The 23344-nt window shown below is 47.9% G+C and overlaps 9 protein-coding genes across 9 annotated transcripts; 6 read left to right on the top strand and 3 right to left on the bottom strand.

Annotated features, from left to right (window-relative positions):
- Positions 1 to 45: 45 nt before the first annotated feature.
- Positions 46 to 1322, top strand: DFJ58DRAFT_903590 (uncharacterized protein; the record flags this gene model as incomplete). Its single annotated transcript, XM_041394872.1, has 3 exons — positions 46 to 760; positions 806 to 1145; positions 1192 to 1322. Exons 1-3 carry the CDS (start codon positions 227 to 229, stop codon positions 1320 to 1322), a joined length of 1005 nt encoding a protein of 334 aa, XP_041249937.1. The 5' UTR covers positions 46 to 226.
- DFJ58DRAFT_676504 (ribosomal protein L13-domain-containing protein) lies at positions 1321 to 2099 on the bottom strand. The gene is made up of 4 exons (XM_041383121.1): positions 2054 to 2099; positions 1873 to 1996; positions 1667 to 1821; positions 1321 to 1607 (listed from the first exon to the last, which is right to left on the bottom strand). Exons 1-4 carry the CDS (start codon positions 2072 to 2074, stop codon positions 1407 to 1409), a joined length of 501 nt encoding a protein of 166 aa, XP_041249936.1. The 5' UTR covers positions 2075 to 2099; the 3' UTR covers positions 1321 to 1406.
- A 2024-nt stretch (positions 2100 to 4123) lies between these two features.
- DFJ58DRAFT_836595 (kinase-like protein) lies at positions 4124 to 5257 on the top strand (the record flags this gene model as incomplete). The annotated part of the gene is made up of 7 exons (XM_041392305.1): positions 4124 to 4168; positions 4209 to 4277; positions 4331 to 4498; positions 4567 to 4597; positions 4650 to 4687; positions 4745 to 4972; positions 5030 to 5257. The coding sequence occupies 7 exons, from the start codon at positions 4124 to 4126 to the stop codon at positions 5255 to 5257; spliced, it is 807 nt and encodes a 268-aa protein (XP_041249935.1).
- A 2325-nt stretch (positions 5258 to 7582) lies between these two features.
- DFJ58DRAFT_365060 (kinase-like protein) lies at positions 7583 to 8992 on the top strand. Its single transcript, XM_041380047.1, has 7 exons — positions 7583 to 7855; positions 7907 to 7975; positions 8037 to 8220; positions 8272 to 8302; positions 8355 to 8392; positions 8444 to 8668; positions 8722 to 8992. The coding sequence occupies exons 2-7, from the start codon at positions 7938 to 7940 to the stop codon at positions 8947 to 8949; spliced, it is 744 nt and encodes a 247-aa protein (XP_041249934.1). The 5' UTR covers positions 7583 to 7855; positions 7907 to 7937; the 3' UTR covers positions 8950 to 8992.
- A 4551-nt stretch (positions 8993 to 13543) lies between these two features.
- Positions 13544 to 14747, top strand: DFJ58DRAFT_910390 (kinase-like protein; the record flags this gene model as incomplete). The annotated part of the gene is made up of 7 exons (XM_041395180.1): positions 13544 to 13567; positions 13677 to 13745; positions 13809 to 13994; positions 14046 to 14076; positions 14129 to 14166; positions 14218 to 14445; positions 14499 to 14747. The coding sequence occupies 7 exons, from the start codon at positions 13544 to 13546 to the stop codon at positions 14745 to 14747; spliced, it is 825 nt and encodes a 274-aa protein (XP_041249933.1).
- A 377-nt stretch (positions 14748 to 15124) lies between these two features.
- DFJ58DRAFT_836592 (uncharacterized protein) lies at positions 15125 to 16915 on the bottom strand (the record flags this gene model as incomplete). The annotated part of the gene is made up of 9 exons (XM_041392304.1): positions 15125 to 15244; positions 15289 to 15388; positions 15441 to 15576; positions 15640 to 15803; positions 15852 to 16078; positions 16143 to 16220; positions 16622 to 16666; positions 16694 to 16816; positions 16862 to 16915. The coding sequence occupies 9 exons, from the start codon at positions 16913 to 16915 to the stop codon at positions 15125 to 15127; spliced, it is 1047 nt and encodes a 348-aa protein (XP_041249932.1).
- Positions 16916 to 18481: 1566 nt separating this feature from the next.
- On the top strand, positions 18482 to 20327 carry DFJ58DRAFT_364859 (quinon protein alcohol dehydrogenase-like superfamily). The gene is made up of 5 exons (XM_041380046.1): positions 18482 to 18684; positions 18741 to 19860; positions 19916 to 19948; positions 20005 to 20041; positions 20106 to 20327. The coding sequence occupies exons 2-5, from the start codon at positions 18844 to 18846 to the stop codon at positions 20180 to 20182; spliced, it is 1164 nt and encodes a 387-aa protein (XP_041249931.1). The 5' UTR covers positions 18482 to 18684; positions 18741 to 18843; the 3' UTR covers positions 20183 to 20327.
- Positions 20328 to 20523: 196 nt separating this feature from the next.
- Positions 20524 to 21714, top strand: DFJ58DRAFT_759208 (kinase-like domain-containing protein; the record flags this gene model as incomplete). The annotated part of the gene is made up of 6 exons (XM_041388343.1): positions 20524 to 20587; positions 20655 to 20837; positions 20889 to 20919; positions 20971 to 21287; positions 21343 to 21582; positions 21627 to 21714. Coding segments are annotated over 4 exons (771 nt in total), but the record flags the coding sequence as incomplete, so codon positions are not given.
- Positions 21715 to 21911: 197 nt separating this feature from the next.
- DFJ58DRAFT_695804 (uncharacterized protein) lies at positions 21912 to 23103 on the bottom strand (the record flags this gene model as incomplete). The annotated part of the gene is made up of 4 exons (XM_041383463.1): positions 22655 to 23103; positions 22442 to 22606; positions 22229 to 22390; positions 21912 to 22176 (listed from the first exon to the last, which is right to left on the bottom strand). The coding sequence occupies exons 1-4, from the start codon at positions 23023 to 23025 to the stop codon at positions 21912 to 21914; spliced, it is 963 nt and encodes a 320-aa protein (XP_041249929.1). The 5' UTR covers positions 23026 to 23103.
- Between the last annotated feature and the right edge of the window lie 241 nt (positions 23104 to 23344).

Here is a 23344-nt window from a genome sequence, read left to right as displayed (position 1 = left end):
TACATATGCATATGAGACTAGATGAGACTAATCGTTGTAACTAGGCCGGGACTACTTACTGTAGACTTTTCTTGAATATCATATTAACTGTTCTTAGGTCGCATTTGCCTTGAGCGGTTACCTGCACTGGCTACAACTTTGACACGCAGAAATCCGCTCAGGAGTTCTCTCTAACGCCTTACGTAGTCCGTTAGAGTCCCTCATCCCGATCCGAGCTTCAACTCCCATGAGTATCAGACGGAAAAGCACTACTCATGATCTGGCAACTCTACGCCTCCACCCGGACGGATCGCGCGTTCAACAATCATCTATCAACAGAAGAACACGCACAGCTCCATCAACAGTGCCGGATACAAGAGGAAACTGGATCGCTCGCGATGCAGGGGGCAAAGCTGCCGTGAGGAAAACTAAAAACGCTAGGGCCAAGGTAGACGACGAGGATGGAGAGTTAATCGATATTCGTCTTTCTGATGAGTTGGGTGAAGAGGAATTCATGGTAGGGACAAGTAATAAAGGCAAAGAAAAGGCGATTGAGAGCGATGAGGAGGATAGTACCAAGGACCGTACTGGCAGGAACTTCAGGGCGAGCAAACGACGCAGTTTCACCGAGGACTCGTCGTTCTTGGCACCCTCACCCCCACGTCGCGTCTTTCCGCGAACAGAATCAACTTCCGAAGGCGACTCCTCATCGTTTTCGTCCTCGTCTGATTCTGATTCTGAATCGGAAGAGATCAAAATCAAGCTTCCGGACCCATCACCCGTAAGAGTCAATCTTCATTCAATGATGTTCGTTTACAATCAGTAGGAGCTGCTAAAATGTATTCACTACTTCGCCAGCCGATACTATCAGGAGAAAGGTGTTTTATCCAATAGAAGCAGGGGTCACCGAGACGAGAGGAAAACCCGGCGCTCGAAAATTAGTGTGTCCAACATTCACGATCAGACAACAAACAAACCGGCACCATGGACGAGGGGTTCTTCCCTCGATGCTGACGATGACGATCAATGGGAAGATGAGAAAGATGAGCCGGGAGATGAGGAAGATGAATGGGAAGATGAAGAAGATGACGGCGAAAACGTTTCCCGCAGTGAAGAACATAAAGACATGTACAAGGCTCTTGACGGCTCAGCTTTGGTCGCAATAGGTATTCAAAATCACTGCTCCTCACTACCCCGCTGACCAGTATCCAGGGATAATTCTCCAAGAGCAAATTGCGCATGCGATGATTACCGGCTTTTCTGGTACTCATGCACAACGAGTGCGACGACGGGCCTACTCCATCAAACGAGGCCCTTCCTCGCCTTCACTCGATTCCGACTGATATCGATATCACCTGTTCGCGTAGAGGCAGTAGTATTATATCCCAGCATAATAAAAGATAAGCAAAAAGATATGAAAAGAAACACTACTTCGCTTTGGCTTTCATCCTATTCTTTGGATCCAGCTTCAATATATAATCCTCAGTCAACGTTCCATCCTCCCATCGCTTCAAGATATTCCCTCTATATATCCCCATGTTCGACCCTCCAAATACTTTAAGTCGTTCTAATCGACGTTCTCGAAGCTTGTTTTTGGGTAACATGCCTGACACTGCGTGTCGTATGATCTACATTCGTGCAGGGCGGAGTAAGCATACGGTCTTGTGCATCGAACCATGGAACGAACCTCATAAGGCTTCTTCTCCATCATATCCTTATACTCGGTCTCTTTCAACCCACCAGGGAACATCGTGTGCTTGCGGTATACCAGTTGTTCGTCTTTACGACCAGTCACCTTGATGTGTTTTGCGTTTGTAACTACGACATAGTCCCCACAGTCCACTAAAATGCAAATGAGCGACGGAATAGTGTTTAAAAATGCAGGGAACGTACAGCTCTTGTCGTATATCGGTTTATGCTTGCCCATGAGCACGAGAGCTATTCGTTCCGCGAGTTTTCCGAGAACGCGGTCAGAGGCATTGACATGATGCCATACTCGCGCATAAGCAAGAGCGGTCTATAATCAGCCTCGAGTTAGATGTCCGCCTTTGTATTCCAAAACAAAATCGCGTACGTTGCCTACTGCTTGAGACATGAAAACGCTGGTTGAGGAAGGCCGTTGCGTTTCATTTGCAGTGCGAAGGAGTCGCACGTGACGTGGCTATTTTAGACACATTCCAAATTCAATCATGATTCAGCGCTTTGCTGCACGACAGCCTGCACCTAAGTACTACGTACAAAGGGCTCTGAGTTCACAATCACACATGCGCGAGAAGACGCCGCAAACGACTACTACTCAGACTGGTGCTCATTGGTCTATTCTACAGGTCTACAGACAAAAGCGAGCAGACACGCGGAAATTTCGGAATAAATGTGCAACGCACGCCGAGTACAGAATGAGTCATGTGCGTGCTGGGAAAGAAGAGGTTGCCGGACGTGCGCACATTCAATTAAGTGAATCGCTCGCCTCCCTCAAGTCACTAGTCTCTTGGTAAAAAGCAGTCTGAACTTTCAGCGATGCCAAACTGAACATCATCCTGAGCAGGTAAAGTGTACCAGCTGCCAGTAATTGGCATCCTTCCAAATCACTATCAACATCAGGCAACAACAGATCATAAGACCTCACCGACGGTCCTTCAAATAATCTCAAATAGTACTTTGCTTGCTCACTAGCGACTCGGAAGACACTGGTCATGGCTGCCAGATTGAGACAGCCTACAGCAGCGGCAAAGAAATCGAGTTTGACGCCCGTGTTGACCTTGGAGGGCCACAAAAAGTCTATTCCATCCATATCCTATTTCCCAGACGGCAAGCGAATGATCAGCGTGTCAGACGATGAGTCCATTCGTCGATGGGACCTAGAAGCGGGTAAGGAAATTGAGGAGGCGCGGGATGTTTGTCAGCCAGACTCGGAAGTACTTGGGGTGGGGGTATCAAGAGATGGTCGATGGGTTGTCACGGGAGGTGTAGATAACCGTGATTTCGGGGAGCTCAGAGCCTTTGAGATTGAGAAAGGGATTGCGAGAACATTCCAGGGCCACTCAGACAGGGTCGACTGCATCGATATATCGACGGATAGCACGCTACTGGCAAGTGGCTCATGCGATTTAACAGTGCGGATATGGAGCTTGGACACTGGCAACCTCGTGGCTGGTCCATTCAAGAGTATTGACGAGGCGGGCGCAGTTCGATTCTCACAAGACTCAAAAAGGCTCGCGGTCCAGTCAGCGGGGAAGTGTCTTGAGGTGTGGAATATCCAAACACAGAAATTGGATGTTCAAGTGGGGAAAAAAGGTAGCTGGGGTCGCACATATGCGCCAGTGTTCTGGACTACCGAAGACAACACCATCGTAGCTGCATTCAGCTATTATGGCATCCCCACCACGATCTATGAGTTCGATGCGTCTACGCTGGCCACCGTTGGAGCCCCCTTCGAAGGTCATGCCCGGCTTGTCACAGGTCTAGCGCTTTCGTTCGATTGTGCTCTCCTCGCTAGTGCGTCTGTGGATGACACCATCAACCTTTGGGCCTTTGAGTCTCGCCAGCTTCTCGCCTCATTCCACGTTCGATATCCCTACTGCCTCATCTTCTCACCTAACTCACACAAACTGGCGTACACGACCAAGGACAGCACCAGTATCTACTTATGCAACACTCCACTTGACATCCTTGCTAGCATTCAGCCTGCACGACAAGTTAGAGTGCGCAGCCAACCCCGAATACTACTATCATTCACGCACTAACATTTTCTTACAGATCAGTGCACCTGGAAATCCACCGCTCGCTAATCTATTGAATGTATGCGATCCTTTCTTGTACTCATCTATACCACTCCGTTAATGCCATTTTTATAGCCTGACGTAATAGCTCGTCCTGCTGCTGTGCATCGTAACCCAAAGATGGACCTGTCTTTCATAGCTCTTCCCACTCCACCCCGTAGACCTTCCCCTACAATAGGATCGCGGCTACTCAACCACCCCAGCGAACTCCTTACACCGTCTTCCCATACGGGCACAGTTCTCCATGTTCATAATGATGGGTTTGACAATTTCCTCCCTGACGTGATACTCCAAGACCTCTCAAAATATATAACAAAGGACGGAGACTATCCTGTCGCTCGTGGAGGGTTCGGGGAGATCTGGAAATGTACCTTTCATATCGATCGTACATCGGCCAAAGTTCGTTTACAGTGTTGTTTTTTAATCAGTCTAAAATTGATAATTGGGCAGGTTGCGGTGAAAGCATTGCAGGTTTATGCTGCTGATCAATTTGGTGCAGCGAAGACGAAAAATATCAAAGTGAGTTTCTTGACGAAAACTTTGGCTTTTCCTTACGGGTTGCCATTTCATAGAGAATAAAGCGTGAACTCAGAATATGCGCCATCCTCAAGCATCCAAATATTCTACCCATTTATGGCTATACGTATGGGTTCGGCCCATTCCTAGCGATAGTCAGTCCTTGGGCGGAGAATGGTAACCTGTCGGACTATTTGGAGCTCAAGGGCACGGCTCTTACTCTCGTTAGACGATTCCGGCTGGCAAGTCCCTCTTGTATTCCGTGTAGACTACCAACTGATGGCAAACTTAGCTCAGGGATATCATAGCTGGTCTGCAATATCGTACGTGCTGATTATTCACAGTGCTGGACCGAGTCGCAACTACTTTTCATAGTTCATGCCAACAGTGTCATCCACGGTGACTTCAACGGGGTAAGTTCGATAATTCCCGACAGTTTCGATCTGATTGAGATGCGAGGTGGCTTCTAGCCCAATGTGCTCATCCATGGTGATGGCACTGCATGTGTTGCTGACTTCGGTCTGTCCTTGATGTATTCCGAGGCCACAAGCGCCTCTCAGGCTTCCTGGACGTCCACCCTCAAAGGAAACATGCGGTGGATGGCTCCTGAGCTACTCGTACCAGAGCAGGAGGATGGATCTCCAACTCGTCCAAGCGAACAGAGCGACATCTTTTCGTTCGGCGGTATCATGTTGCAGGTACGTCTACAGTACTCTCTCTCAACTAGTCGGTGATATCATTAACTCTGCAATTAGGTCCTCACTAACAAGATTCCTTATTATTACCTCCCGAATGACGCCGCTATCGTACTATGCATAGCTAGGTCGGAAACACCCTCCCGAGCTCGTTATCCTGAGCTCCCTGAAAAATACTGGACGTTTATCGAGCAATGTTGGTCTACTGATCCTCGGGACCGTCCATCAACAGAGGGAGCTGATGTGACAATCAGGAATGACTTCTACTTACTGTCGAGATCTCGCTAATTCTTAAACTGATTTGCATTCAACAATATTAACTGTTTACAGTACAACTAACGAGGCACAGCGATGCGATACTGTTACCTAAATTGTAAACGTAGGCTCACCCCAATACGTCTCCTACAATGTGATATGAGAATACTAGTCTACGCGGTGTCCAACGTGTCCAATACGGTGTCCATGATTTGTCTGTGCATGCCCTAAGCCGCGCCAGAAACCACGTCAAAAGATGGACATCCTGAGCCGAAGCCTATAGCTAAAAAGCGCCACAACGCTGCTTCCGCTACTCGTGGTTGCGATAGTGATGACTTGAACAGACCACGCAAGTATAAAATGGACCATGCTGTAGAGACTTTCCGTGAGTCAAGGATGTTCCAGAACAGTAAGGGTACGCATAGGATTTCGCATCTGGAGAATCATACGCAGTCGCGAGCGCTTTCATACCAGATGGAGGTCCCATCATATTCAGAGTCATGAGGAAGTCGACCTGCGAAATTGTTGAGTTGGTGATCCACACTGGTTGAACTCGTTCATTCATTGCGTTGAAAGTCCATGAATAACTTGTGCCTAAGCAAGCAGATTTAATGGACATGATGCAGGGGGTAAAAAAGCTGTACAATGCGCAGGCGCCATGCCGAAGGGGCGTGTTATGTAATATGAAGTACAGGAGGTGGTTGCGAGACGCACGCACATGCAATCATTTTCTCGCTCTTCCCTCAAGTTGCTAGCCTCTAGGTGACATCAAACTAATCTAGACTTTCAGCGTCAGCGAACTGACGATTGGCTCTAGCAGCCAAAGTGTACTAGCACCTTCAAACGAGTTAGGTATTCTTCGAAATCACTAAACCTCGCTGGCAGAGAAACGGGTCATGGTTTCCAGATCGACAGTAAATAAATCCACTCTGACACACGTGTTAACTTTGGAGGGTCACGAAGGCTCTATTCCATCCATATCCTACTTTCCGGACGGCAAGAGAATGATCAGCGGGTCAAGGGATAAGACCACTCGTGCATGGGACCTAGAAGCAGATAAGGAAATTGAGGAGGCGCGGGATGTTTGTGAGCAGGAAGTATGTGCTGTGGGTGTATCAAAGGATGGTCGATGGGTTGTCTCTGCAGGTGGAAATCCCTATACCAACTGTGGGGAGCTCAAAGTCTGCGAGGTTGAAACAGGGACCGTGAGAACATATAAAGGTCACTCACAGAGGATTAACTGCATCGATATCTCGGGGGACAGTACGCTACTGGTGAGCGGGGCAGACGATAAAACAGCGCGGATATGGAACTTGGAAACTGGCAAACTCGTGGCTGGTCCATTCAACGGTGTCGACGAGGTGGGCGCAGTTCGATTCTCGCAAGACTTGAAGAAGCTCGCAGTCACATCGTGGTGGGGGAATTACCTTGAAGTGTGGGATATCCAAACAAAGAAATTGGTTGTCAACTTAGTGGGGACATTTCATGGCTTTGGATACACATCCCCGCCAGTGTTTTGGACTGCTAAAGACAAAACCATCGTAACCCCATTCAGCCCCATATACTACGACTCCCCAAAGAGGATCTATGAATTGAACGGATCTACACTGGTTACTGTCGGAGCTTCCTTCGAAGGACACACCCAAACCATCAGCGGTCTAGCACTTTCACTTGATTATACTCTTCTCGCTAGTTCTTCTTATGACAACACCGTCAAGCTCTGGGCCTTCGAGTCCCGCCAGCTCCTAGCTTCATTCAATGTTCTGTGTACCGTCTGCCACCTTATGCTCTCACCCGACTCGCGCCAACTAGTCTACACCACCCCGCACGATAACAATATCTACTTATGCAACACTTCCCCTGAGATCTTCGCTAGCATTCAGCCTCTACCACAAGATGGGGTACGCATCCAACTCTGAATACTACTATTGTCCATGCGCTAAACATTTTTCTTGCAGATTAGTGTTCCTAGAAACCCACCCATCGTTGATGTACTCATCCCTTTATTTCGCTCATTACACCACTTCATTAATCCCATTTTTGCAGTCAGATAGGAGCCCTGTACATGACGAAACTTATCTTGAGGCACATGTACATGCATCCATGTCATCAGCCATGCGCAATCCAATACCACCTATGTTTTCGTTATGCGAGTCAACGTCATCGCTCTGTGATTCCTATTCACCACCTCCATCGTGCGAACCCGCGCTACCTATACACGAATCCACTCCACCAACACATGAGCCCACGCCACCCGCACGCGAACAGTCACCGCTGCCTCCTCCAAGAGTGAAGATGTCCCTAAAGGAATTTGCTCTGCGCAAGAAGAGGCAACGGGAAGAAATGGCGAAGAAGCGGGAGCAAGAATGTGAGTCGCCTGGTGGGCTGGGTGTGGGGTTGCTAGAGAAGAGCGGCCAGTTGGCCCCCGACCCCCACGAGCTCCTTCCCTCCTCTTCCCATACGCATACAGTCTTCTCCGCTCGTAATGTTGAGCCTGATGATCTCTCCCCTGAAGCAACGCTCCAAGACCTCTCAAAATTTATCACCAAAGATGGAGACTACCCTGTTGCTCGTGGCGGGTTCGGGGAGATCTGGAAATGCACCTATCACATCGATCGTAGCCCGGTTAAAGTTCGTTTGCAGTGCTGTTTTTCCATCAGTCTAAAATTGATAATTGGGTAGGTCGCAGTGAAAGCATTGCAGGTATACGCTGATGATCAACTTGGTGCAGCGAAGACGAAAAAGACTAGGGTGAGCCTATCGACAAGCGTCTGATTCTATTGCTTATTCCAGAGGTCGCCACTTCGTAGAGGATAAAGCGTGAAATCAGAATATGCGCCAACCTCAAGCATCCAAATATTCTTCCCGTGTATGGTTTTACGTCTGGCTTTGGCCCATTTATAGCGATAGTTAGTCCTTGGGCGGAGAATGGAAACCTGACGGCCTATTTGGAGCGTGAACACGCCACTCTTACACTCCTTAGACGATTTGAGATTGTTAGTCCTCCCTTGTCTTTGATGCAGACTACAGACTGATGGCATTCTCAGCTCAAGGATATCATAGCCGGTCTGCAATATCGTATGTGATAGTTACTGTGATTGCTGGACCGAGCCGTAACTACTCCTCATAGTTCACGCCAACAGTGTCATCCATGGTGACTTCAATGGGGTAAGTTTGACCCTTCTCGTTGATTTTGATTTGTTGAGACGCGAGCTCCAGCCTAATGTGCTCATCCATGGTGATGGCACCGCGTGTGTTGCAGACTTCGGCCTTTCCTTGATGTATTCCGAGGTTATAAGCGCCTCTCAGGCTTCATGGACTTCCACGCTCAAAGGAAACATGCGATGGATGGCTCCTGAGCTGCTTGTAGAGCAAGATGATGGATCTCAAGTGCGGCCAAGCGAGCAGAGCGACATATATTCATTCGGCGGTATCATGCTGCAGGTACGCCTGGGTTAATTTAGGCTTCTCATTGATATCACGAGCTCCACTTGTAGGTCCTCACCAACAAAGTACCCTATTATCACCTCACGAATGATGCCGCCATCGTACTTTGCATAGCCAAGTCACAAACGCCCTCCCGTTCTCGTTATCCTGAGCTCCCTGAACAATATTGGCAATTTATCGAGCAATGTTGGTCTACTGATCCTCGGGACCGTCCATCGACGGAGGGAGCTGATGTGACAATCAGGAATGATTTTTACTCGTTATCCAGACCTCGTTGATTCTTGTATTGTCTTGCATTCACGAATTTGTTTACAGTACAGCCAGACAGATAAACCTAGGTACACCTGTATAGTAAACGTAGGCTCACCCCAAGATTTCTCTTTTAATATTGGAGCACAACAATGCACTGTACCGTGTACTACTAATACTACTGGCCTCCCCATGGCAGACCTCACGCGGAATATTATTCTTTGCAAGTCTGTTCACCGGTTCACTGCTTATGAACTAGTTCCTGGCACAATACAACCGGATCACACGAGTGTAAGCCTGCGGCTTACTATGCATGACGTATGCATGACGTAGCTGCATCTGATTGGTCACCGCCGGCTGTTTGTTCGATGTTTGCATCGACTAGTATATAAGTTCGTCGCCCCTTTACTTTGTATCTTAGCTCTTACTGCCGTCACCGAATCCCATACGCTCATCCACGTTATCTGCTGTTTGACCGTTAGTGTTAGGTGCCTATTGTGACACCTTTCCAACGAGCTCCTTACCAGAAAACGATACATTCATTCACCGTTCCAGATGCAGACTAGAGAAATATCAAGTGTTTTGGAAAGCCAGATAGCCGGGCTCCCTTGGTCTGCCTGGAAACTGGCGCACAGCAGTTAAGGATTCGTTGTACAACCTACGAGATGGAAATACATTATGACAAGCTCTCCGAGAATCATGTGTATATATATCCCTCCAAGACATCCAACTATTTCTTTCCTTCCTTTTAGTGGATCCCTTCTGCGGCGTATTCGTCACACTCGATGCGACTGTGTGTTCTGGAGCTGCGGGTGCAGACACAGGCTTGGGTGTAGGCTTAGCAGCGCTCTGAGGAGGCGAAGGCTTATGCAGAAAGTTGATGAAAAAAGTCGCAAGACCTCCACTCATTGTGTACATGAGCCATTTCGGCACACGGACAAGAGCACCGTAGACTATGAACAGAAATTGTGCCAGGTAGTCTAAAATGTATTCCCTGCAATTGGGCAGTAAGCACTGGTAGAACACTTAAATGTGACGCCTCCTACCGTTCTCCACCGGAGCCATAGATAGGTTTTCATGGCTCCTTGATGCTCCACGCTTTCTCCTTGGGAAATTGGTGGAGGATTTCGCCAGTCAACCTTATCTGACCGGCTCTGTAGAACTGCAAAGTTTGCCCTCGGTCTTTCAATACAAAGTAAGGCGTGCTGATAGAATGTCAAGGACATGAATACGCCACAAACATGTTGAAAACTCACGACCAGACAGCCCCTTCAAGTTTAGTGGTTATGCTCGAGCCCCGTAACATCGAGACAGTCAATTCGAACAAAGCGCACATGGGAAAGCTTTCCTTTCTCTAGGGTATAATTATACATGGCATCGAAAACATGGTCTACGAACGTCAAGACACCTTCTGGCTGTCCCGCAGTGACGGCTTTGGTGAGGATAAGTTAATCGACGGATCATCAAATACGATATACTCACATTACGAGAAACTAAACTCGCTCTTTCTCCTCCGGAATCAGTGTCTCGTTTACAATCATTTCTCATCCGTTATGAGAGGTATCCGCTCATTCTGAGTTACAAATGGCGTTCCGATATTGTTGAGATCGATCAGAGAGGGTACAGCGCCTAAAGGTCCTACAGTCACACGGCTGTCTGGAAACGATATCTGGGCAAATCCTTGTTCATACCGAACCTGTCCGTGAGGAAATCACCGACAATCCGACAGCACAAAACACTGGAAGATATGTACTAATAACCGCGAAAGAACGTGGATCCTAGAGATTAATGGAAGGCACGCTCACGAAACTGACGTCTGCTGCTATAGTGATCACAGCTGCCCGAGACGATAAGTTAGCGCGCAAAGGAGCCAAAGCATGCACATACATTGTGATGTTTGGTCATTCATGGCTTGGTTTGCTGTTGAAGAGAGTCGATGCTACAGTCGACCCACACTCGTCGAAGCTCGCTCTTTTTGTAAGCGTGGCAGTAGTAGTCTCCGAACAATGCAATGTTGAAGGCCTGTGAAAGAGCCATATTAGCCTGTCCCCTTCTCATTGACATAATGAGACTGGTCCGCATCCAGACGGACACCCGGATGTGCATAAAAGTTGAAGAATTTATTTTGCGCTGGTTGCAAACTTGCAAATGATGCATGAGTAGCGCATGAACATGGCTGAAAAACACAACCCCTGGAGGGAAATGATGATATTTACATGTGACACAGATAGAATGGGCGCCGCTTTTGTCCTTCACATTTTGTCAAGTTTCGAGAACCACTACCAACCTCCATGAAAAGACTTTTCTGCTTGCCTTGAAGCCGGTTGATTAAGCTCAGAATCGTCGATAATTCATGGTCATAGGAGCAAGAAGCCGAGGAGTAACACGCTCATGTGTCGCTGAAAGGAGTGTGCTATGCAGTGTACACCGCGCACTTCCTTCATTCATACATGGACTCGCTCAAACAAATTCTCGTCAGCGCTAGCATGCAGGACAACTTATTCAGCAACTGAGCACTTAGCAGTCGATCATCGGGGTGCAACTCATACTGTTGCCTGAAATGAGATCAATCTTGTATTAATGCTGTACGTTCTGTTCAGCACTTTGTTGGAAAATTCCACGAGCAGAAAACGAATACATACAATAACAGCTTGCCAATACTGACATTCGACAGGACAATAACGGACATCGCTGCAAGAGAGCGTACTGATCTAGCTCAGCTTCGCTGAACTTCATAAAAGCGCCTTTCCGTAGATAGCTCATGGAGCCAGAATAGGAGGCGTGTCGTACCTGCAAATTCTGACTTTGAACTTCTGGTTCCTTGCCGACTGCACAACGAGCTTGATGATGGCGGTGGCAACAGAGATGGCCATGGCAGGGAACCGAACAGCAAGCAGATTGAATAGATAAGACAGCAGGTAAAAATAAACGCTGTGCAATGCACAGGCACCATCTAAATGGACGTGTTAGGAAGTACAGGAAGCGGTTGCGAGATGCACGCACATCCAATCAGCTGAATCACTCTTCTTCTAAGTTGCTAGCTTCTAGGTAACACCGAAACATTCTGAAGTTTCTGTGCTAGCAAACTGACAATCAACATCGGCAGGCAAAGTGTACCAGCTGCCAGTAGTTGGATATCCTTCGAAATTACTAGATAGCCTCACCGACGGTCCTTGGAATAGTACTTCCAAACAACGGCCTTATCGTACTTGTCAGCCTCTCTGGCGGAGAAACAAGACATGGATTCCGGATTGCGACAGGCTACTGCGGCGGCAAAGAAATTGACTCTGACACACGTGTTAACCTTGGAGGGTCACAAAGGTTCTATTCCATCGATATCCTACTTTCCAGACGGGAAGCGAATAATCAGTGGGTCAGACGATAAGACCACTCGTCAATGGGACCTAGAAGCGGGTAAAGAAATTAAGGAGGGGCGGGATGCTTGTAAACTGGAAGTACATGCCGTGGCGATATCAAGGGATGGTCGATGGACTGTCTCTGCAGGTGGAAATGGCTTTGTCTACACCGGGGAGCTCAGAGTCTGTGAGGTTGGGATGAGGACCGTGAGAACATCTGAAGGTCACTCACGGAAGATCACCGGCATCGATATCTCCGGGGACAGCACGTTACTGGCGGAGGCAGAAACTTACATAGTCCGGATATGGAGCTTGGAAACTGGCAAACTCGTGGCTGGTCCATTCAAAAGTGTCGAATATGATGATGTGGGCGCAATTCGATTCTCGCACGACTCGAAGAAGCTCGCAGTCAAATCGTGGTGGGGGAATCACCTTGAAGTGTGGGATATCCAAACACAATCATTGGATGTTGAAGTGGGGACATTTGATGGCCTGAACTACACATTTGCACCAGTGTTTTGGACTACCAACGACAAAACCATCGTAACCTCATTCAGCTATCATGGCTCCCCGAAGGCGATCTATGAATTTGACGCATCTACGCTGGAGACTGTCGGAGCCTCCTTCAAAGGACACACCAAAATCATCACTGATCTAGCACTTTCACTTGATTGTGCTCTCCTCGCTAGTGCTTCTGACGACAATACCATCAAACTCTGGGCATTCGAGTCCCGCCAGCTCCTCGCCTCATTCGATGTTTTGGATGTTCACCACCTTATCCTCTCACCCGACTCGCGCCAACTGGTTTATACCACCCTGCATAACCACAGCATCTACTTATGCAACACTCCCCCTGAGATCCTCGCTAGCATTCAGCCTATACCACAAGTTAGAGTACGCAGCCAACCCCGAATAATACTATTGTTTATGCGCTAACATTTTCTTGCAGACCAGTGACCCCCCTGATGTACCCATCCCTTTCTTTTGTTCATTTACATCACTCCATTAATGTCATTTTTGCAGTTTGGCGCTCTCTCACTCACTGCAAATCATTCCACTAGTGAGGCCCAGTTGCCTACTCTTCTCCCTCCACCACAGATACCCTCTTCTGCAGTAGGTTCACAGCTACCCCAGTTACGCCCCGACCCCCGCGAATTCCTTCCCTCCTCTTCCCATACGCATATAGCCTTCTCCGCTAATATTGTTGAGCCTGACGATCTCCCCCCTGAAGCAACGCTCCAAGACCTCTCAAAGTATATCACCAAGGATGGAGACTACCCTGTTGCTCGTGGTGGGTTCGGGGAGATCTGGAAATGTACCTTTCACATCAATCGTAGCTCGGTCAAAGTTCGTTTACCGTCTTTTGCCTGCCCATTTGTCTACAATTGATTATTTTGCAGGTCGCAGTGAAAGCATTGCAAGTATACGCTGATGATCAATTCGGCACGCCGAAGACAAAAAAGATCAAGGTAAGTAAGTGTTTTACCAAAGGACCGAGTCTATCACTTACACAACAGGGTTCCACTTCATAGAGAATAAAGCGTGAACTCAGAATATGCGCCAACCTCAAGCATCCAAATATTCTACCCATTTATGGTTATACGTATGGGTTCGGCCCATTCCTAGCGATAGTCAGTCCTTGGGCGGAGAATAGTAACTTGACAGTCTATTTGGAGCGTGAGGGTGCGGCTCTTACTCTCGTTAGACGATTCCAGCTGGTAAGTCTTTTCATGTATTTGGGTAGACCACAAAACTGATGAAAAACTTAGCTAAGAGATATCATAGCTGGTCTGCAATATCGTATGTGATAGACTTTACTGTTGCCAGACCGAGCCGTAACTACTCCTCATAGTCCACACCAACAGTGTCATCCATGGTGACTTCAATGGGGTGAGTTCGATATTCTCGGTAGTGTCAATTTCATTGAGACATGAGCTCCAGCCTAATGTGCTCATCCATGGTGATGGTACTGCATGTGTTGCCGACTTTGGTCTCTCCTTGATGTATTCCGAGGTTATAAGTGCCTCTCAGGCATCTTGGACGTCCACGCTCAAAGGAAACATGCGATGGATGGCTCCTGAGCTGCTTGTACCAGAGAAGGAGGATGGTTCTCCAACTCGTCCGAGCAAGCAAAGCGACATCTTTTCGTTCGGCGGTATCATGTTGCAGGTACGTCTGGAATACTCTCGACTTGTCAATGATATCATTAGCTCTGCCTTTAGGTCCTCACCAACAAAATCCCTTATTATTACCTCCCAAATGATGCCGCAATCGTCCTATGCATAGCTAGGTTGGAAATGCCCTCCAGAGCTCGTTATCCTGAGATCCCTGAAAAATACTGGACACTTATGGAGCAATGTTGGTCTACTAAGCCTCTGGAACGCCCATCGACGGAGGGAGTTGATGTCACGATCAGGAATGAATTTCACTTGTATAATCAACGCAGGCTCACCGCAAGACTTCTCTTGTAATATGGAGCACACCAATGCACTGTACCGCGCACTACCACGGCAGATCTCATATGCGAAATATTATCCTCTGCAAGTCTGTTCACCGGTTCACTGATTATGATGAATTAGTTCCTGGTACAATACAACCGGATCACATGAGTTCTTTGTCGGAAAACAATACATTCATTCACCATTCCAGATGCAGAATGCGACGAGCTAGAAGAAATACCAAGTGTGTTGGAAAGCCAGATAGCCGTGCTCTCTTGGTGACCTCGTCTGGAAACTGGTGCACAGCAGTTGAAGATTTGTTTTACAACCCACAAAATGGAAATACGTTATGAAATACATAAGCTCTCCAAGAATGCATGGGTATATATATCCCTCCCCAAGACATCCAACTATTTCTTTCCCATCCTTTTAGTAGATCCCTTCTGCGGCGTATTCGTCGCACTCGACGCGACTGCGTGTTCTGGAGCTGCGGGTGCAGACACAGGCTTGGGTGCAGGCTTAGCAGCGCTCTAAGGAGGCGAAGGCTTATGCAAAAAATTGATGAAAAAATCACAAGACCTCCGCTCATCGTGTACATGAGCCATTTCGGCACACGAATAAGAGCACCATAGACTTTGGACAAAAAATGTGCCAAGTAGTCTAAAATGTATTCGCTGCAAAAGGGCGGTAAGCGCTGGTAGGACACTTAAATCTGACGCGTCCTACCGTTCGCCACCAGGGCCATAGATGGATTTCCATGGCTCTTTGATGCTCCATGCCTTCTCCTTGAGAAATTGGTGGAGGATTTTGTCGGTCAACCTTATCTGACCGGCTTTATAGAACCGCAAAGTTTGTCCTCGGTCTTTCAATACAACAAGGTAAGGTGCGCTGATAGAAGAAGACTGTAAAAGTGTTAAAAACTCACGACCAGACAGCCCATTTAGTGGTGATGATCGTAACATTAAGATAGTCAATTCGTCCGAAGCGCACATGAGGGAGCTCTCCTTTCTCCAGGGTATAGTTATTGTGGCATCGAAAACATCGTCTACGAACTTCGAGACGCCTTCTGGCTGTCCCGCGGTGACGGTTCTGGTGAGGATGCGTTAATTGACGGACTATCAAATACGATATACTCACATCATGAGAAACCAAACTCGTTCTTTCTCCTCCTCCGCAGTCAGTGTCCCGTTTACAATCATTTCTGCATAGTTCTCATCTGCGATGTGAGGTATTTGCTCATCCCAAGTTACAGATGGAGTTCCGGTAATGTTGAGACCAAGGAAAGAGGGTACAGTGCCTAAAGGTCCTACAGTCACAAGGCTGTCTAGAAACGACATATCGGCAAATCCTTGCCCATACCGAACCTGTTTGTGAGGAACAGTAAGGAAATCACCAAAGATCCTACAACACAAAACACTGACTAATAACCGTGAAAGAACGTGGATCCCAGAGATTGACGGAAGGCACGGCTACGAAGCTGACATCTACGGCTATAATCACAGTTGCCTGAGACAATAAGTTAACAAGCAAAGAAGGAGCCGAAGCATGCACATATATTGCAATGCTCGACCATTCATTTCTTAACTTGCTGTTAAAGAGAATGGATACTACACTCAATCCACGGTCGTCGAAGCTCCCTCTTTTTGTAACTGATAATTCCCGAACAACGCAGCGTTGGCGGCCTGTGAAAGAGCTGTTATTAGCCTGTCCCACTCTCCTTGACATAATGAGACTGGTACATATCCAGACGAGCACTTAGAAGTCCGCAAAGCTAAGGAATTTCTTCGCACTAGTTGCATGCCTAGAGAGGATGTATCGCAAACGTAGTAATCTACTGAGATAGCGCATAAACATGGCTGAAAAACGATTAATCACTAGAGGGAAACGAGGCTAATGACGATGCTTACATACGAGACAAATAGAATGAGTGCAGCCTTCGTCCGTCGCATTGTCTAGTATCAAGAGATCACTGTGCCAACCTTCACGAAAGGTATTTTCTCTTTGCCTTTAAACCGGTCTACTGAGCTCAGAATCGTCGATGATTCATCGCCGGCAACCGAGAGAGCGACAGGTCCATGGTAATGGTATATCCATACGTCCACCTGTCGCTGAAAGGAGAGTGCTAGGTGCTACTGTACACTGCACACTTTTTTCATCCATACGCGGATTTGCTCAAAAAGAATTCTCGCCAGTACTAGCATGCATGACAACTTATTCGAGTTCGTTGAGCAACCGAGTACCTGGCAGGTGTTCATTGGGTTGCAACGCGCAGTGTTCCTGAAATAATATCAATCTTGCATTAATATTCAAGTTGCATGTTCTATTCCATCATCTCGTTAACAGACTTCACGAGCAGAAAACAAATGCATACAAAGATACTGACGTTCGACAGGACACTCAAGTTATCATAATATCGCAACGGTCCCCGCTGCAAGAGAGCGCATTGATATAGCTCAGCTTCTCTAAACTTCATGAAAGTGCCTTCCCGTAGATAGCTCATGGATACAACAAAGGAGGCGTGTTGTACCTGGAAATTCTGACTTTGAACTTCTGGTTCCTGCCAACTGCACAACGAGCTCGATGATGGCGGCAGCAACGGAGATGGCCCGCGTGGCAGGGAACCGAAAAGCAAGCAGATTTAATGGACATGAGGCTAGTGTTGCCACGAAGTGAACTGAACTGAAACGAAGTGCGAGTTCGGTCCCACTTCGTTTGTCGAAGTCAAACGAACTGAACTAAAAGAAAGTCGGCTATGAAACCAGCCAATCAGGTGTCCGAGTGATAAACACAGCATGTACTCGAGTCTCGAGATATGAAGTGGCTATGTGCGCCAAGCTTAAATCTACGCTAAGATGCTATCCTCGTCCTCGTCTGTGATCGAGTTTCGAACGAGATCCTAATATCAGCTCCTCCATAGCCCTTTGTGTCACAGGTCCAGAAACGGCATAGTGTTCCTCCTTTGCAATAAAGTCCCTTGTGAAGCATAGTCTATCCTGCCGAAATGAAAACTTGAGCATTTGTAGGGCCTCCATCAGTTCAGGCGACATTCTGCTGCTGCCGAGCGAATTTGTCTCTTTGCTGGACAAAAAAACACGCTCGCAAGGCACTGAAGACGCCTGTGCCGGAAGAATGTCCATTGCAACACAGAACAATAGCGGGTAAATTTTCTCCATGCGCTGAAGGATAATGATTAGCTGTACAAACCATGGTTCAGAGTCACGGTGTTGCAGAGTGCTTACCTCCCAATAACGCACAAGATCAGTGACACGCTCGCCGGCATTGAGTGTTGGTGGCTCGCGTTCGTAACGCTCTAACTCCCTTCTAGCATCCTTGCAATCTTCCTCAACTGCTTTCGCTTCTTGTTCAGCAAGCTCTTCGGCCGTTGGTTGATGTCCTTCGGTCGTGTTTGATGCCCGTTGATCTCGATGCGCGGCAAGCAAATGTATTGTATAGCCTTGCATTGGCTTGGGGGCGGGAATCCGCCGAAACTGATGTCGTGTATAGGTGTGCGATCATGATAGGTTCAAATTTACAGATATTGTCAAGTAATAGTCAATAGATGAGAAATGACGACAAGAGGCCTAGGCCGGCGCCTCATGCAAGTATAGCGCTTCTACTTCATCTTGGCGTGCGATTAGACAAATCGGGTTGCTGCATCGCCTCATTTAGTGTAACGAACCAGATTGTAACGAACTGCCTCATTTTCGAAGTGAAGTGAAGTCAGTTCAAACTGAGTTCAGTCTACCAGCATTACTACATGAGGCAGCAGGTAAAAATAAATGCTGTGCAATGCACAGGCGCCATGCTGAAGGACGTGTTAGGAAGTATAGAAAGTACGGTTGCGAGACGCACGCACATTCAATAACCAACTGATTTGCTTGCGTATTCCCCAAGTTGCGAGCCTCTAGGTAACATCAACAGTCTGAACTTTCAGCGCTGACAAACTGATGATCGGCATCGGCAGCGGCAGGCAAGTGTACCAGCTGCCAGTAGTTGGGTATCCTTCGAAATTACTGTCAACGTCAGGCCACAGTATACAAGTCAGCCTCACGAACTTGAAGGTCCTTCGAATACTTTCAAATAAAACATTGTCCACATCTGCTAAACCTCGCTGGCGAACAAACGGGACATGGATTCCAGATCGCAACAGCCCACTGCGGCAGTAAACCAACTGACTCTGACACCTGTGTTCACCTTGGAGGGTCACGAAGACACTATTCCATCCATATCGTACTTTCCGGGCGGGAAGCGAATAATCAGCGGGTCATCCGACATGACCACTCGTCAATGGGACCTAGAAGCGGGTGAGGAAATTGAGGAGGCACGTGGTCGTTGTATGCGGCACGTAAAGACTTTGGGGGTATCAAGGGATGGCCGATGGGTTGTCTCTGCAGGTTGGTCATATGCCGGGCCCAGGGTCTGTGAGGTTGAGACGGGGATCGTGAGAACGTTTAAAGACAGTTCCAAAGAATTCTGCAGGATGATCACCTGCATTGATATCTCCGCGGACAGCACGTTACTGGCGGGAGCAGGAGATTCCACAGTGTGGATATGGAGCTTGGAAACAGGCAAAATTGTGGTTGGTCCATTCAAAAGTGCCAACTGGGCAGAGGCGGTTCGATTCTCGCATGACTCCAAGAAGCTCGCACTCAAATCACGGAATTCGAAAGAAGTGTGGAATGTCCAAACACAGAAATTGGATGTTAGCCTTAAAATGGAGGGGTCTGTGAAGCACACATACGAACGCCTGCCAGTGTTTTGGACTACCAAAAACACCACGATCGTAACCGAGGCATACCAGGACTCCACACGGGCGACCATCTATGAATTCGACGCATCTACCTTGAAGACTGTCGGAGCCCCCTTCGGACACCACACCGACATCACCGGACTAGCACTTTCACTTGATTGTGCTCTCCTCATATGCGCTTCTACTAGCGTCGTCCCTACTTCTGACACCATCAAACTCTGGGCCTTTGAGTCCCGCCAGCTCCTCGCCTCATTTAATGTTGTGCATGCTCGCCTCCTCTTCCTCTCACCCGACTCGCGCCAGCTAGTTTACACCGGCCTGGGCAGCAACAACATCTACGTATGCAACACTCCCCCTGAGATTCTCGCTAGCATTCAGCCTGTACTGCAAGTTAGAGTGCGCAGCCAACCCCGAATACTACTATCGTCCGTGCGCTAACATTTTCTTGCAGACCAATGCTCCTAGAAACCTACCGCTCGCTGATGTACCCATTCCTTTCTTTTGTCCGTTTACACCACTCCATTAATGCCATTTTTGCAGGCTAGCGCACTCTCTCGCAACGCGAATCAATCTACTAGTGAGGCCCAACCGAATGCGCAACAGAGCCTCCCTTCCAATTATTTACCACTTCCCCCTCTCAGTTTTGCTCGTCACGCAGGACCTGAATCCTGGACTGACGGGCACGCCGGAACCTCTCGCATACGGCCTACCAACATGATACCGCTTCCTGACATGTGGCCTACTCTTCCCCCTCCACCACAGATACCCTCTTCTACAGTAGGTTCAAGGCTACCCCAGTTACGCCCCGACCCCCGCGAACTCGTTCCCTCCTCTTCCCATGTGCATACAGTCTCCACTCGTAATATTGAGCCTTATCATCTTCTCCCTGAAGCAACGCTCAAAGACCTCTCAAAATATATCACCAAGGATGGAGACTACCCTGTTGCTCGTGGCGGGTTCGGAGAGATCTGGAAATGCACCCTTCACATCGATCCCAGATCGCTTAAAGTTTGTTTGCAGTGTTGTTTGTTCATCAGTCCAAATTTGATAATTGGGCAGGTCGCAGTGAAAGCATTGCAGGTGTACGCTGATGATCAACTTGGTGCAGCGAAGACGAAAAAGACGAAGGTGAGCGTCTCAACAAGCATCTGATTCTATTGCTTACTCCAGAGGTCGCCCCTTCGTAGAGGATAAAGCGTGAACTCAGAATATGTGCCAACCTCAAGCATCCAAATATTCTTCCTGTTTATGGTTATACGTCCGGCTTTGGCCCATTCATAGCGATAGTCAGTCCTTGGGCGGAGAATGGAAACCTGACGGCCTATTTGGAGCATGAGCACGCCGCTCTTACTCTCCTTAGACGATTTGAGATTGTTAGTCCTCCCTTGTCTTTGATGTAGACTACAGACTGATGGCAATCTCAGCTCAGAGATATCATAACTGGTCTACAATATCGTATGTGATGATGACTGTCATTCCGGACCGAGCCATAACTACTCCTCATAGTTCACACCAATAGTGTCATCCATGGTGACTTTAATGGGGGTAAGTTCGATCTTCTCGATAGTTCCAATTCATTGAGACGTGAACTCCAGCTCAATGTGCTCATCAATGGTGATGGCACTGCATGTGTTGCCGACTTCGGTCTTTCCTTGATGTATTCCGAGGTTATAACCGCTTCTCAGGCTTCTTGGACGTCCACGCTCAAAGGAAACATGCGATGGATGGCTCCTGAGCTACTTGTACCAGAGAAGGAGGATGGATCTCCGACTCGTCCGAGCGAGCAAAGCGACATATTTTCGTTCGGCGGTATCATGTTGCAGGTACGTATCTGGAGTACTCTCAACTTGTCAATGACATCATTAGCTCTGCCTTCAGGTCCTTACGAACAAAATTCCTTATTATTACCTCCCGAATGACGCCGCAATCGTCCTGTGCATAGCTAAGTCGGAAAACCCCTCCCGAGCTCGTTATCCAGAACTCTCTGAAAAGTATTGGCTATTTATGGAGCTATGTTGGTCTACTGATCCTCGGGACCGCCCATCGACGGAGGAAGCTCGTGGAGTGATCATGCACCTGTATAGTAAACGTAGGCTCACTCCAAGATTTGTCTTGTAATACTGGAGCATACCAATGCACTGTACCGCACACTACTAGCCTCCCCACGGCAGATCTCATATGGGAAATATTCTCCTCTACAAGTTTGTTCACCGGTTCACTGATTATAATGAATTGGTTCCTGGTACAATATTCACCATTCCAGATGCAGACTGCGACGAGCTCGAAGTGTTTTGGAAAGCCAGACGGTCGTGCTTCCTTAGTCCATCTGGAAACTGGCGCACAGCAGTTAAGGATTCGTTGTACAATTTACGAGATGGAAATACATTATGACAATACATAAGCTCTCCGAGAATGCATGAGTATATATATCCCTCCAAGACATCCAACTATTTCTTTCCCTTCCTTTTAGTAGACCCCTTCTGCGGCGTATTCGTCGCACTCGGCACGACTGCATGTTCTGGGGCTGCGGGTGCAGACACAGGCTTGGGTGCAGGCTTAGCAGCTCCCTGAGGAGGCGAAGGCTTATGCAAAAAGTTGATGAAAAAAGTCGCAAGACCTCCGCTCATCGTGTACATGAGCCATTTCGGCACACGAACAAGAGCGCCATAGACTTTGGACAGAAATTGTGCCAAGTAGTCTAAAATATATTCGCTGCAAAAGGGCGGTAAGCGCTGGTGGGACACTTAGATCTGACGCGTCCTACCGTTCACCACCGGGGCCATAGATGGATTTCCATGGCTCTTTGATGCTCCACGCCTTCTCCTTGAGAAATTGGTGGAGGATTTCGTCGGTCAACCTTATCTGACCGGCCTTATAAAACCGCAATGTTTGCCCACGGTCTTTTAATACAACAAGGTAAGGTGCGCTGATAGAATATCAAGGACACGGACACGCTACGAAAATATTGAGGACTCACGACCAGACAGCCCATTTAGTGGTGATACTCGTAACATTGAGATAGTCAATTCGACCAAAGCGCACGTGAGGGAGCTCTCCTTTCTCCAGTGTATAGTTATACGTGGCATCGAAAACATCGTCTACGAACTTCGAGACACCTTCTGGCTGTCCCGCGGTGACGGTTCTGGTGAGGATGCGTTAATTAATGGACTATCAGATACGATATACTCACATTATGAGAAACCAAACTCGTTCTTCCTCCTCCTCCGCAGTCAGTGTCTCGTTTATAATAATTTCTGCATAGTTCTCATCCGTGATGATAGGTATCCGCGGATCCCAAGTCACAGATGGACCTCCGGTAAGGTTGAGACCAATGAGAGAGGATACAGCGGCCAACGGTCCTACAGTCACAAGACTGTCTAGAAACGACATCTTCCCTGGCCCATGTTGCGTTGCAGGGGTGGATGGGGAGTGTGGGACATTTGCTGGTGAGGGAGTTTGGCTTGGGACGGGCTGTCCTGGGGTCCATCCAGCCGAAAAGTATTGAGCATTGACTAGCCCTGTGAGCGATAGAAAACTGGCAACGTATGCCAAAGGCCTCATCTCAAAATAAGTAGGTTCGGGTAGTAAGTAATGGAACAAAAGGAAACACTTACTCTAGTTACATAAGGTTGATGAGCGTCTATATTATTCTCATGAAAAGTTCCTTACCACGACAAAGTCATTCGCATGAGCTGTCACTGATTCGCTCCTTGCTCTCATGCTTATCGCAGGCAATATCTCGAGACGCACGCACGTCTCGACGTGGACAAAAATGCACGTCCCCGACTGCAAACATTAGTGGAGGAGGGCAACGATTGGACTCCAATTGCAAATATTGGTAGAAGAAATGTGTTTCTAGCCAGGAAATGTCATTTTCTCT

Source organism: Suillus subalutaceus (genome assembly GCF_016647625.1).
Source record: "Suillus subalutaceus strain FC151 chromosome Unknown DFJ58scaffold_5, whole genome shotgun sequence".
Classification (NCBI taxonomy): domain Eukaryota; kingdom Fungi; phylum Basidiomycota; class Agaricomycetes; order Boletales; family Suillaceae; genus Suillus; species Suillus subalutaceus.
This window is presented reverse-complemented; position numbering and strand designations above follow the sequence as displayed.